The sequence below is a fragment of the Ochotona princeps genome, chromosome 13 (assembly GCF_030435755.1).
Source record: "Ochotona princeps isolate mOchPri1 chromosome 13, mOchPri1.hap1, whole genome shotgun sequence".
NCBI classification, from domain to species: domain Eukaryota; kingdom Metazoa; phylum Chordata; class Mammalia; order Lagomorpha; family Ochotonidae; genus Ochotona; species Ochotona princeps.
The window spans coordinates 23,226,868-23,238,563 of NC_080844.1; the positions used below are offsets into that span (position 1 = coordinate 23,226,868).

Sequence of the window (11,696 nt, forward strand, 5' to 3'; positions counted from 1 at the left end):
TCTTTTTAAAAACTTCAACAAAGACTTTTTTAAAAAGTGATCATAGCTTCAAATGAACAGTCCTAAAAATTTCTAACAAACATTAGAAAATTTATTCCAGCAATACATGTAAGTATAGGACAATTTATCATGTGGTGTTAACATTCCAGGAATATAAGATAGTATGTAAATATGCATTTCAAAATGAATAAATACAGTGTGATTTCAAGAGAGTTCTCAAGAAGAGAGATGCATAGAGAGGATGGAGGAAGGCAGAGAGAAACCCTGTGGTGCTGAATTTCAATAACAATTACGAGGATGAACTCAGATTTCTTAAGAGTATGAAATTATACAATTCTGTTCTCCATTCTCCTGAAGGACAAACAGCAACCACATCCAGCGATCAGTGAGCACACCTAGCATCCAGACTGTGCATGCTAAATACCATTTAACCCTTAAAAAAAATCAGGGTTTCCCAACTTGAAAAAAAAAAAAAAAGGAGTATCTTCATGATAAACAGCGAAACATATATTACAAAGGAAAACCGAGAAATTTCCAAAAGACACAGAAGCCTGCCTGAATAGGCTGCCACAGAGGGGCATTCTGAGCATCAAAAGAACTAGAAGCAAATATGTCTACTATTCCTCCTCTGAGGTTTGCAAATTAGTTCATTCTGGAATAGACGAATAAGGAGAATTAAAGGATGAATGAGAAGAATCTATTCCTTAATGTGGAACGGCAGTTAATAAGTAAGAAGAATGACAGAATATTACTATTGCGTGACTATCACAATAGTCAAATGACTGTCCAATATCAACGATGTGTAAAAAACTGGATATGAAGTTCTAGAAGGAAGAAGATACAGTAACAGTCTCAAAATATTTCTGTAAAATTACCTAATTACAATGCAAAAGCCATAACTTCAGAGTAGAAAAGTCTGGTACATATCATTTAACCATGTGATCAAAGTTTTACCTGCAACAAGGCAACTGATTATCTTGTGCTTTGGGATAGGGATAAGACACTTGGAGGACAGACATAATTCATGCAGTATTTCCCCCAAATGCATAATCTGAATTCAATCCATAGATAACATCAAACAAGCCACATTTAAAGGTTATCCTAAAATGCTATTCCTAAACTCTTCAACAATTTCTTGGTTGGGAAAAATAATAATGAACAGGCAGCTGAAGGGACAAAACAACTGTGTGCAATATGACATCTAGATGGGACAATTTTTTTCTGCAAAGAATATTACTAAACAGTGGCAAAGGCCAATACTATGTCCCAAATTTGATCATTTTATCATGGGAAGGAAAAAAATGGGGATATACATAATTATTCAGAGATCGTGATGTGTTAGTTTCCTCTCAGTTTATAAAATTATAATCATCATCGTGGCAAAAAAAATTTTACATCCCAGCTGCTCCACTTCTAATCCAGCTCCTTGCTTATGGCCTGGGAAAGCAGCAGAGGCTGGCTCCTGGCTTCAGATCGATCCAGCTCTGTCTACTGCAGCCATTTGGGGAGTCAACCAAGGGATGGAAAATCCCTGCCTCTCCTTCTCTCTGTAACTGCCTTTTTTTTTTTTTTTAAAAAAAAAAAAAAAGGGACACGAACATTAGTCACTCTTCACGGTGGTGTTGGGGACTTTTCTGCACACCCCCCCCACAAAAAATGTTCTGCACCTTAATTGTTGACAAATGTCTTGTTAGAGTTACAAGCCAGTCTAGATTATCCTAAAATCTGCCAAGATCAGTAAAATTATACTTCAACACAACAAATGGCTAAATACTAAAATGAAATAGACATGAGACAGCTGAATGGTACCTTATAGCCATTTTAAGGTATATAGCAGCCGGTCCTGTATACAAACTAAAATTGAAATGTCAATGAGCTAATCATAGATTGTGGTTAAGAACTTGTTTTTTGTTTTTTTTTAACATACTGGTTACGCAAAACCATGTCAATTCCATAATGTTACAAATTGCTGTTAATGTTATATTGGGACTGTTAATTGACTGGGATGATATTCTACCAGCTCTAACTTTGGACCAGAAATGGTCTCCCTAAGAAACTGTTCAACCCATCTGGACAATAAGTAGCTGGACTCTATGTTTGGTATATGTTTGCAAGGAAAGAATCTTGATTGAATTTGAACTGTAATACTGCACCAAGGTGGAGGAATCCACCAGGGGGGAGGGGCGTGGGGGGGTGGGGGGATTCCCAGAGCCTATGAAACTGTCACATAATGCATAATAATTAATAAAAAAAGTCAAAAAAAAAAAAAAAGAAAAGCAGTGAAACTTACTCAAGCTTAAAATACTTAAGGAGAGGCCCTGCGCGATAGCGTAGCTGCTGAAGTCCTCGCATTGCAAGTGCTTGAGACCTCATATGGGTGCTGGTTCTAATCCCGGCAGCCCCACTTCCCATCCAGCTCCCTGCTTGTGGCCTAGAAAAGCAGTCAAGGACTGCCCAAAGCTTTGGGTTCCTGCACCAGTGTGGCAGACCTGGTTTCGGACTGGCTTAACTATGGCCATTATGGCCGCTTGGGAAGTGAATCACCAGACAGGAGATTTTCCTCTCTGTCTCTCCACTCTGTATATCTGCCTTTCCAATAAAAATAAATCTAAAAAAGAAAATGCTTACAGAAAATCTGTAACAATGTGCAAGACCTCTACACTGAAAAGGAAAAGGACTACATAAACGAAAAATAAAAATCAGTTCTCATCAAAGCAGTCTACAAATTCAAAGCAATGTCTAACAAAATTGCATTACCTTTTTTTTTTTTTTGCAAGAAGTGGCACACTGATTTGAATTCTACACAAAGATGCGAAGAGTCAGAAAAAAACAACACCGAGGCAGGAAGAGGGATGCTTACTCTGTTCCATACTCAGTATACAGAAACTGGAATCAACACAATGCAATATTATTGTCAGGACAAATAAATAAACCAATGAAAAATAGACAAAAGGCCAAAAGCAAGACCAAAAAGTTGACTGAATAAACTGTGATACATACACAGTAGGTTGCACAACAGAAGTATAAGAATGAAGAACTATGAACTGATAAATACCAATTTCTAGAACAGACTGCTTTAAAAAGGGGGGGAGGAGCTTATGCACACTTAACTCTTAAGTGACCTGAGATTTGTGGAAATTAGACCCAGAAGAGCCCAAAAAATCCTAATCTTTAATACCCATAAAACTGGTCAAACCATCCAAGATGTATTTGTCCAAAAAGCTACCAAGTATCTGAAAGACTTCACTTTAACAGAGTGCTGTGTGCCACTCCCGCGTTACAACAGTGGAGTCAGCAGGCGTGCCCACGTCAAAGTGGACAGAAAGTCAGTGGCCCAAAAAGAGTGCTGAATTGATACTGCATGTGTTCCCAGTCATGTCAAAACGAAAGGATCAGATATGGATTCCCTCGTCACTGAGCATATCCAAGTGAACAAAGCACATGTGCTCATGTCCTTAGAATCTAGGTCAAGATTCAACCCAACATACACTAAGATCAAATCTAAATGGATAACAGATCTAAACCTACATCCAGAAACCTTCAAACTTTTGGAAGAAAATGTTGGAAATACTCTGCAAGATCTAGGGGTAGGTCCCGACTTCCTAAAAAGGCAATAGCAATCAAGACCAGAATAAACAAATGGGATCTCATCAAACTAAGAAGCTTCTGTACAGCAAGGGAAATAATCAACAAAGTAAAAAAGCAACCCACAGAATGGGAGAAGAGCTTCGCGCACTACGTAGGTGATAGAGGGCTAATCTCCAGAATATACAAAGAGCTACAAAACAACCAAAATGTGAAAACAAACAAGCCACTCAAGAAATGGGCACGAGAAATGGGCAGACACTTCACAAAGGAACAAACCCAAATGGCAAATAAACATATGAAAAAATGCTCAAGTTCCCTGGCAATAAGGGAAATCCAAATTAAAACATCAATGAGGGGCTCGGCAGCGTGGCCTAGTGGCTAAGGTCCCCTTGCCTTGATCCCATATGGCCGCTGGTTCTAATCCCGGCAGCTCCAGTTCCTCTCTGTCTCTCCTCCTCTCAGCATATCTGACTTTGTAATAAAAATGGAATAAATCTTAAAAAAAAAAAAAATCAATGAGGTACCACCTAACACTAGTAAGACTGGCCCACATAAATAAAAGCACCAACAACACTTGTTGGCGAGGTTGGGGGGGGGAGGGGAGACCCTACTCCACTGCTGCTGGGGCTGCAGGTTGGTAAAGCCTCTATGGAAATCAGTATGGAGAACATTCAAACAATTCAAATTCAACATACCGTATGATCCAGCAATAGCACTCCTAGGAATATATCCAGAACACTTGTTTTATGAGAAACCAACATGCACTCCTATGTTCATAGCAGCACAATCAGTAATTGCAAAAACATGGAAGCAGCCAAAATGCCCATCAGCAGAGGATTGGATAAGAAAGCTATGGTTCATCTACTCCATGGAATACTACTCAGCTATTAAAAAAAAAACAAAATGCAGTTCTTTGTGGCCAAATGGGCCAAACTGGAAACCATAATGCTAAGGGAAATGAGCCAATCCCAAAAGGTTAAATACCACATGTTTGCCTTAATTTAAGATGATATGATGTTATGTATAACATGTTATGTTATGTATGTTATATGTTGTGTATAAACTAAAATTCAAATGTCAATGAGGGGGTCACAGAAGGTGGTTAAGAACTCGCATTTATTTTTAACATATTGGTTACTCATTACTATGTCAATTAATTCCATAATGATGTAAATTGTTGCTGATGGTATGTTGGAGCTTTTAATTGACTGAGATGATACTCTGCTGGCTCTGCCTTCAGACCAGAGAGGGTATACCTAAGAAGCCGTTGAACTTGACTGGACAATAAGATACTGGACTCTATGTTTGGTATATGCTTGCAATGGAGGAATCTCAACTGAACTTGAACTGTGGTTATGCAACAAGGTGGAGGAATCCACCATGGTGGGAGGGTTTGGGGAGGGGTGGGGAGAACCCAAGTACCTATGAAACTGTGTCACATAATACAATGTAATTAATGAATAATAAAAAGAAAAGAATAAAAAAAAAAAAGATTCAACCCAAAATGTGCTGATGTCCTTGCAGAGTCATGGACACATTTTACCCACATGAGCTCCCTGTTATCACAGCGATGCTTAATGAAATGGACAAAATGTCCCTAGGTCAGAAGAAGTTGCACAGTAGAAAAAGGTATCCTTGATAAAACAAAATCTCTTGTTATGGAAATAAGTTCACCATAAGACAGTGCAAGTTAAAGTTGTGAAAAAAAAAAGCCGCTTACTACTGCAAGAAGAAACTCAGAATAATTTAGAAAACAGTGAGATTAGTTACCTAGAGGCAATTCAGAGCAATGCAATGGGTGATGAAGAAATCAAACTTTTGATTTTTTTTTAAAAGCTTTGACTTTTGGAAGCCTCTTTTTGTAAGCATTCTCTGATTGTGTAAAACATTCTAACATATAACCAACAAACACAATCAGAGAACAAACTGAGTTTAAACAAATCATAGAACCCAACTACACTTCAAATAAATAAGCACTTACTGTAAAAAGGAGAAAGGAACAAATAACAATTAAAACAAACATGAACCAAACAACTTTGAACAGTTTTCAATTGCATACTCTCAGTACATTGGCATCCCATCTTGAGTTCTTTATTTTAGGTTTGTGTCTACAGTAATATGAGTGTAGAAAACTGTAAATTATAGGATTAAGCAAAAGAATAAACATATGAGGAATTACATTTTCACTATGGAAGAACAAGAATATGACTATCAAGTTTGGAGAGAAAGAATTCTGGGCCTAACGCGATGGCTCAGTGACTAAAGCCTTGCCTTGCATCCACCAGGATCATATATGGGCAACATATATATGGGCATCATTTATGTCCCAGCTGCTCCACATCCCATGTAGTTCCCTGCTTGCAGCCTGGGAAAGCAGAGAAGGATGACCCAAAGCCTTGGGACTCTGTGCCCATCTAGGAGTCCCAGAAGAAGCTCCTGACTTCTAGCTTCAGACTGGCTCAGCACTGAATGTTGCAGCTACTTGGGGATTCAATCAGCAGATCGAAAATATTTCTGTCTCTCCTTCCGGTAAATCTGCCTTTCCAATTAACATAAAATTTTTTTAAGAAAATTATTATATTAGAATAAAACGCATGGCCTGATATTCATGGTTTCTAAAATATACACACATAGCCTTTGTTATAGCCATTTGGAAAGGACTGGACACATGACATCACAGCAGCAACAATCACACTAACATTCACTTCTTGGTTTCTAAATACCATTTCCAGGGGCTTGCTCTGTGGCTTAACAGGTAAAGCTGCCACTTACAGCAGCAGCAGCATCCCACATGGGCATCAGTTCCTGCTGTCAGCCCACTTCTAATCCAGCTCTCTGTTAATAGCCTGGGAAAATCACCAGAAGATGAGTGCTTTGGCCCTGGCACCCACATGGGAGACCCCAAAGAAGACCCTGGCTCCTAGCTTGGGTCTGGCCCAGCCCTGGCACCCACATGGGAGACCCCAAAGAAGACTCTGGCTCCACTGTAGCCTTTTGGAGACAACAGCAAATGGAAGATCTGTCTCCTCCCTCCTCTCTGTAACTCTGTCCTTGAAATAAATAAATCAAAATAAACATAAATAAATAATAAATAAAAGCACTTCCAAAGGTAAAAGGAATGACAGTTCCTTGGAGAAATGGATGATTTTAGCATTAGGAAAGGGATGAGATAAGTTTAAAGTAACTTGTGGGGTGGGTATTGTGGTTTAGACGGTAAAGCCAATGCATAAGACATTGGTAACCCATGTGGGCATCAGTTCAAATTCTGGCTTTTCCACTTGGTCCAGTCCCCTGCTACTGTGCCTGAGAAAAGCAAAGTCATCTGCGTTTGGGCTTCTGCAGCCATGTGGGAGAACTGGATGAAACTCCTGGCTTCAGCCTGTTCCAGTTTTCACCAGCTGACAATCAGTAAATAGATCTCTCTCCCTGCCCAACTCTCTGTTTAACTCTGCCTTTCCCTGGCTCTCCTACTCTCTGTAAACCTGCCTTTCAAATAAATAAACAAAATTTTTAAAAAAGCATACCGAGAATTATTCCAGTTGGTAAAACATGAGCTAAGTAATGTACTTTAAACACTAAGCAGTTTATGACAATGTAGAGATAAAATAAATTGTTGAACTTTGAATGTTAACCATTTTATAAATAGGGAAGATTATCGTTATTCAGGTGATCTTATGAGAGCATTAAAAATAAATGTAGGATTAATGCTAAGGGAAATGAGCCAATCCCAAAAGGTTAAATACCACATGTTTGCCTTAATTTAAGATGATATGTTGTTATGTATAACATGTTATGTTATGTATGTTATATGTTGTGTATAAACTAAAATTCAAATGTCAATGAGGTGGTCACAGAAGGTGGTTAAGAACTCGCATTTATTTTTAACATATTGGTTACTCATTACTATGTCAATTAATTCCATAATGATGTAAATTGTTGCTGATGGTATGTTGGAGCTTTTAATTGACTGGGATGATACTCTGCTGGCTCTGTCTTCAGACCAGAAAGGGTATACCTAAGAAGCCGTTGAACTTGACTGGACAATAAGATGCTGGACTCTATGTTTGATATATGCTTGCAATGGGAGAATCTCAACTGAACTTGAACTGTGGTTATGCAACAAGGTGGAGGAATCCACCATGGTGGGAGGGTTTGGGGAGGGGTGGGGAGAACCCAAGTACCTATGAAACTGTGTCACATAATACAATGTAATTAATGATTAAAAATAATAAATAATAAAAAAGTAAAAAAATAATAAATGTAGGATTGTATCATTATCTGAGAGTTCAAGTCAATAAATACACATTTTACAGATACCACAGACACCTCAAGGCATTGTAATCGGGCAATACAGTCTGGTCAAAACAAGCATTTGAAATTGTAGAAAGTCTATTTTTAAAAGAATGTAATAAATATAGGACTAAAAATTTATTCTCTCGATTCTATTTTTTAAATTTATTTGTTTTTATTGGAAAGTCAATTTTATAGAGGAGAGACAGAGAGAAAGTTCTTCCATCCGCTGGTTCACTCTCCAAGAGGACAAAATGGCCAGAGCTGAAGTGATTTGAAGCCAGGAGCCAGGAACCTCTTATGAGACGGGTCCCCCACATTGTGCAGGGTCCCAAGGCTTTGGGCCATTATCTACTGCTTTCCCAGGCCATAAGCAGGGAGCTGGATGGGAAGTGGAACAGCTGGGACACAAAGCAGCACCCATATGGGATCCCAGTACATGCAAGGTGATGATTCAGCCACTAGGCTATCGTGCTGAGCCCTAGAATCTACTTCATTAGACAACTTGGATGACAAGTTAACTATTTCAGCCATTGTCTGTAATGCAGTTTTAACTCACATTCAGGGTACATCTATAATCAGGTAACTATTACTATTAAAAGTCAGAGGATTGCAAATAATAAAATTCATTTGAGATGCAAAGAACAGAGGACAAGCAAGCTGTCATCCTCACATTTCCAGAAGTGCCAATGAAGGTACAGGCTGGGTGGGGACCAAAGACAGGAGCCAGGAAGCACAATCCAGGTCTCCCACATGGGATGGCAGGAACCCAATCACTGGAGCAACTGCCACTCCCTCTTCGGGTCCATTAGCAGGAGGATGAAGTCAACAGGCGGCTGAGCTGGGCATTAAACTATAGCACTCAGACACCACACCAGGTCACACACCCACCCCAGCATTGGTGCCGTTCTTAAGCAATAATCGTTATCACAGAGATGTGTTTATGCTGGGATTTTTCTTTTTAATCTAATCCCTTTGTACATAAATCAATTTTTAATAACTCTTACAGAAAGAATTGCTTTTTTCAAGCCTGTTGAATATTACTGGGAAAAGTCAATTTATTCATTTTAATTTTTATAGTATCTATTTGAAACGTACAAGAACAGAAAGACTTCCATTTCCCTTCCACCAGTTTACTTTTGTTTTTTGTTTTTTGTTTTTTGTTTTGAGAGTGTGAACCCAGTCCCCCACTATCAAAAATTATGCAGTTGAGTTTCCCATATTTGGGGCAATCGCAGGGGTCAGCACATCTCAAGTGAATGGATGAGCCTCGCCCTGGGAAAACCACCTGCATGATCATGGCATCTCCCCTGCCAGTAAGTATCACCGGTTTACTTTCAAATGCCTGCTAAGGGCCAGGGATGGCTAAGAATCCAATCCCAAACAGGCAGCAGGAACCTCATCATGTAAGCCTTTTCCTACTGACTTCCACGATGAGCATTAGCAAGAAGTCAGGACTCCACTCCAGGCCTTCTGACATGGGACAGCAGGATCCCACCTGGCATCTTAACCTTGAAGTACCTGTCCCCAGCCCCCGCTTAATATAAATCACCAAGCACCTTTCGGCCGGACTGAGAACTTGAGAACTGTGAAGAGCAGTGAGAGTTAAGAACTCAAAAAATGTATTTCAGAGGTTATGTGAAAGATCAGCACTCAAGCTCCCCTTCCCAGACATGACACACAGGAGGAAACATCTATGCTAAGCACCTGGAGAAACTTGTTTCCTTGACTCTGTATTAAAAGAACTGTCAGCCTTCATGTGTTCAATATTTCCTGAGTGCAAAGTAAGTCCCAATCTCTGCAAGGCCAGCAGGATCAATAGCTTGGGTCTCTACCTCAAATAATTCACAATGTAGTAGGCACAAAAACACAGGTGGCAATGATAGCGTAACTCAGGACTCATCTCCAACAACAACAAAACGCAGGCAGGTAAAGTGTGAAATACTGCTCTTTGAGAAGTAACATAATTCCAACTAGTACCTATTCATTTTCAAAAGGCCTGGTGGAAATCATTTCTGTAAGCTCAGCACACAAAAAAATCCTACTCCAAAGGACAATCTCATGGTTTCAGTACTCTAACACATAGCACCTATGTGACTTCAGCTTGTCCCCAACCAGGCCAAGCCTTAGCTACCTCATCTCAAAAGGTCAGTTTTATCTTATCACTTAAACCTGAATCATCACCTTTTCTTTTTCTTTTTTTTTTTTAAGCCTGAATCAGCCTACCAGCATAAACTAAACGTTCTCTCTGCTAGCTGTTTCAGGTCAAAGATCGCAAAAGTCATACACTTATCTATGGGATTTCCACAAGTCATCAATAGGGAATTAATGAGCTAGAGAAATTACTGTTCAACTGACAGTTTCTGTGCTGTACTTTAAAAGTTAGAAACTTGAGAAACAGATTGCAGGAGCTGTGAGGCATTCTTACAGAGATGAACAAGAATAACAACAGTTTCAGCTGTGAACCTTTCTAGTACAACTCCAGGGTGCATTTCTACCGCACTATCAGAACCACGCCTCCTAGGGAAACCAAGGAGACACCAAGAAAAACCTCCTTGATATGCAAGAAGAGATAAGCCAAGTCAAGCTCCCCACCACCACCATCAATAAATAAATAAATGAATAAAGGGGCAGAGCTGTTGAAGCTGGTTGGGTTTTTTTTTTTTTTTCTTCCCCTCCAGCTATGCAGCTGCACCCACAAGAGAAACAGCAGATTAGCATCATCCGCATTTCATTCCTTTTCTTTTGCAATAGTTCCTCGCCTATAATAAACAGACCCAGTGCTCAGGGGAGAATTTCCTTTCCCGTCCAGTTAAAACGAAGTTCCTTATTTTCACTAACCTCCGTCTTCTCCAGTCAACACCCACCCTCCCCGGGGAGACCAGGCCGCCTCTCCTCGCCACCCCTCCACAAGCCTGACGCCCCACAAGCTGGAAATCGCTCCACTTTCTGAAGCCCTCTGGGCGGGTGACGAGGCTCTGGGGAGGGCGGAAGGGCCAGGGCGCGGCGTGCAGAGCAGGGGGAGCCCTACAGCCCGGCCAGGGAGCGCCCTGCAGCTCCGCCGGGCAGGGGGCGTGCGGGGGCGGAAAGGGAGCGCCACCCCCACTTACCCACTTTGTCCTTCCCGTACATGTGCCCGGCCACCTGATGCGAGAGGGGCACGCAGCCGTTGAGGAAGCGGAGCCTCCCGCCCGCCGGCGGCTGCGGGGTGCCTTCGGGGGCGGCCTCGCTAGCCGGTGGGGTCCGCACTTCTGGGGGGCCGGGTGCCTCGAGCCGAAGGGGGGATGCCGGTTCCGTTGCCATAACGGAGCGTACAAGCAGCAGCAACAGCCAGAGCAGGGGGAAAAAAATAGGGCGGAGGGAGGGGGCGCCGGAGAACCGGGGGTCGCTCAGGCTCGGCCGCCCGGAGGCCCGGGGGTTCCCGCGGCTGGTGCCCGCTGAGGCCCGGGGAGAGGGTCCATGACGCCGCGGAGGCGCCCGGCGCGCCCCTGCCCAACTCCCGGCAGAGCGCGGTCCCGGCTCCCGCGCCTCAGCCGCCGCGGCCAGCAGCCCCGGCGCTGCCCTGGACACGGAACCGAGCAGCGCAGCGGCGGCAGCGGCGCCCCGCGCTCCCTGGGGCCCTGACGGCGGCGGCGGCCCCACCTCCCGCGCCCCCGCCCCCTCCCGCCGTCCTCCAGTCCCCTCGGCTGCCGCGCGCGCGTCAGCACCGCCTGCTCGGCTGCCGCCAGCTTCCGACTGCGCGACCCGCGGCCGCCGCCGCAACTGAGCATGCCCAGAGGCCGCCCGACGGGACCCCCGCGGCAGGCCGGCACCGGGTG

At 42.4% G+C, this 11,696-nt stretch overlaps 1 protein-coding gene and 1 non-coding gene across 2 annotated transcripts in view; both read right to left on the reverse strand.

Moving 5' to 3' along the window:
- Window positions 1–11,501, reverse strand: part of IPMK (inositol polyphosphate multikinase) — a 53,930-nt gene extending 42,429 nt beyond the window's left edge. The window contains exon 1 of the mRNA XM_004583391.3: window positions 10,989–11,501. Within this exon, the coding sequence (XP_004583448.2) occupies window positions 10,989–11,181 (193 nt within the window). The 5' untranslated portion in view covers window positions 11,182–11,501. The remainder of the gene's footprint in view (window positions 1–10,988) is intronic.
- Window positions 9,043–9,202, reverse strand: LOC118759502 (U1 spliceosomal RNA). Its single transcript, XR_004996230.2, has one exon. It is a non-coding gene; the product is annotated as a U1 spliceosomal RNA (small nuclear RNA).
- Window positions 11,502–11,696: the final 195 nt, after the last annotated feature.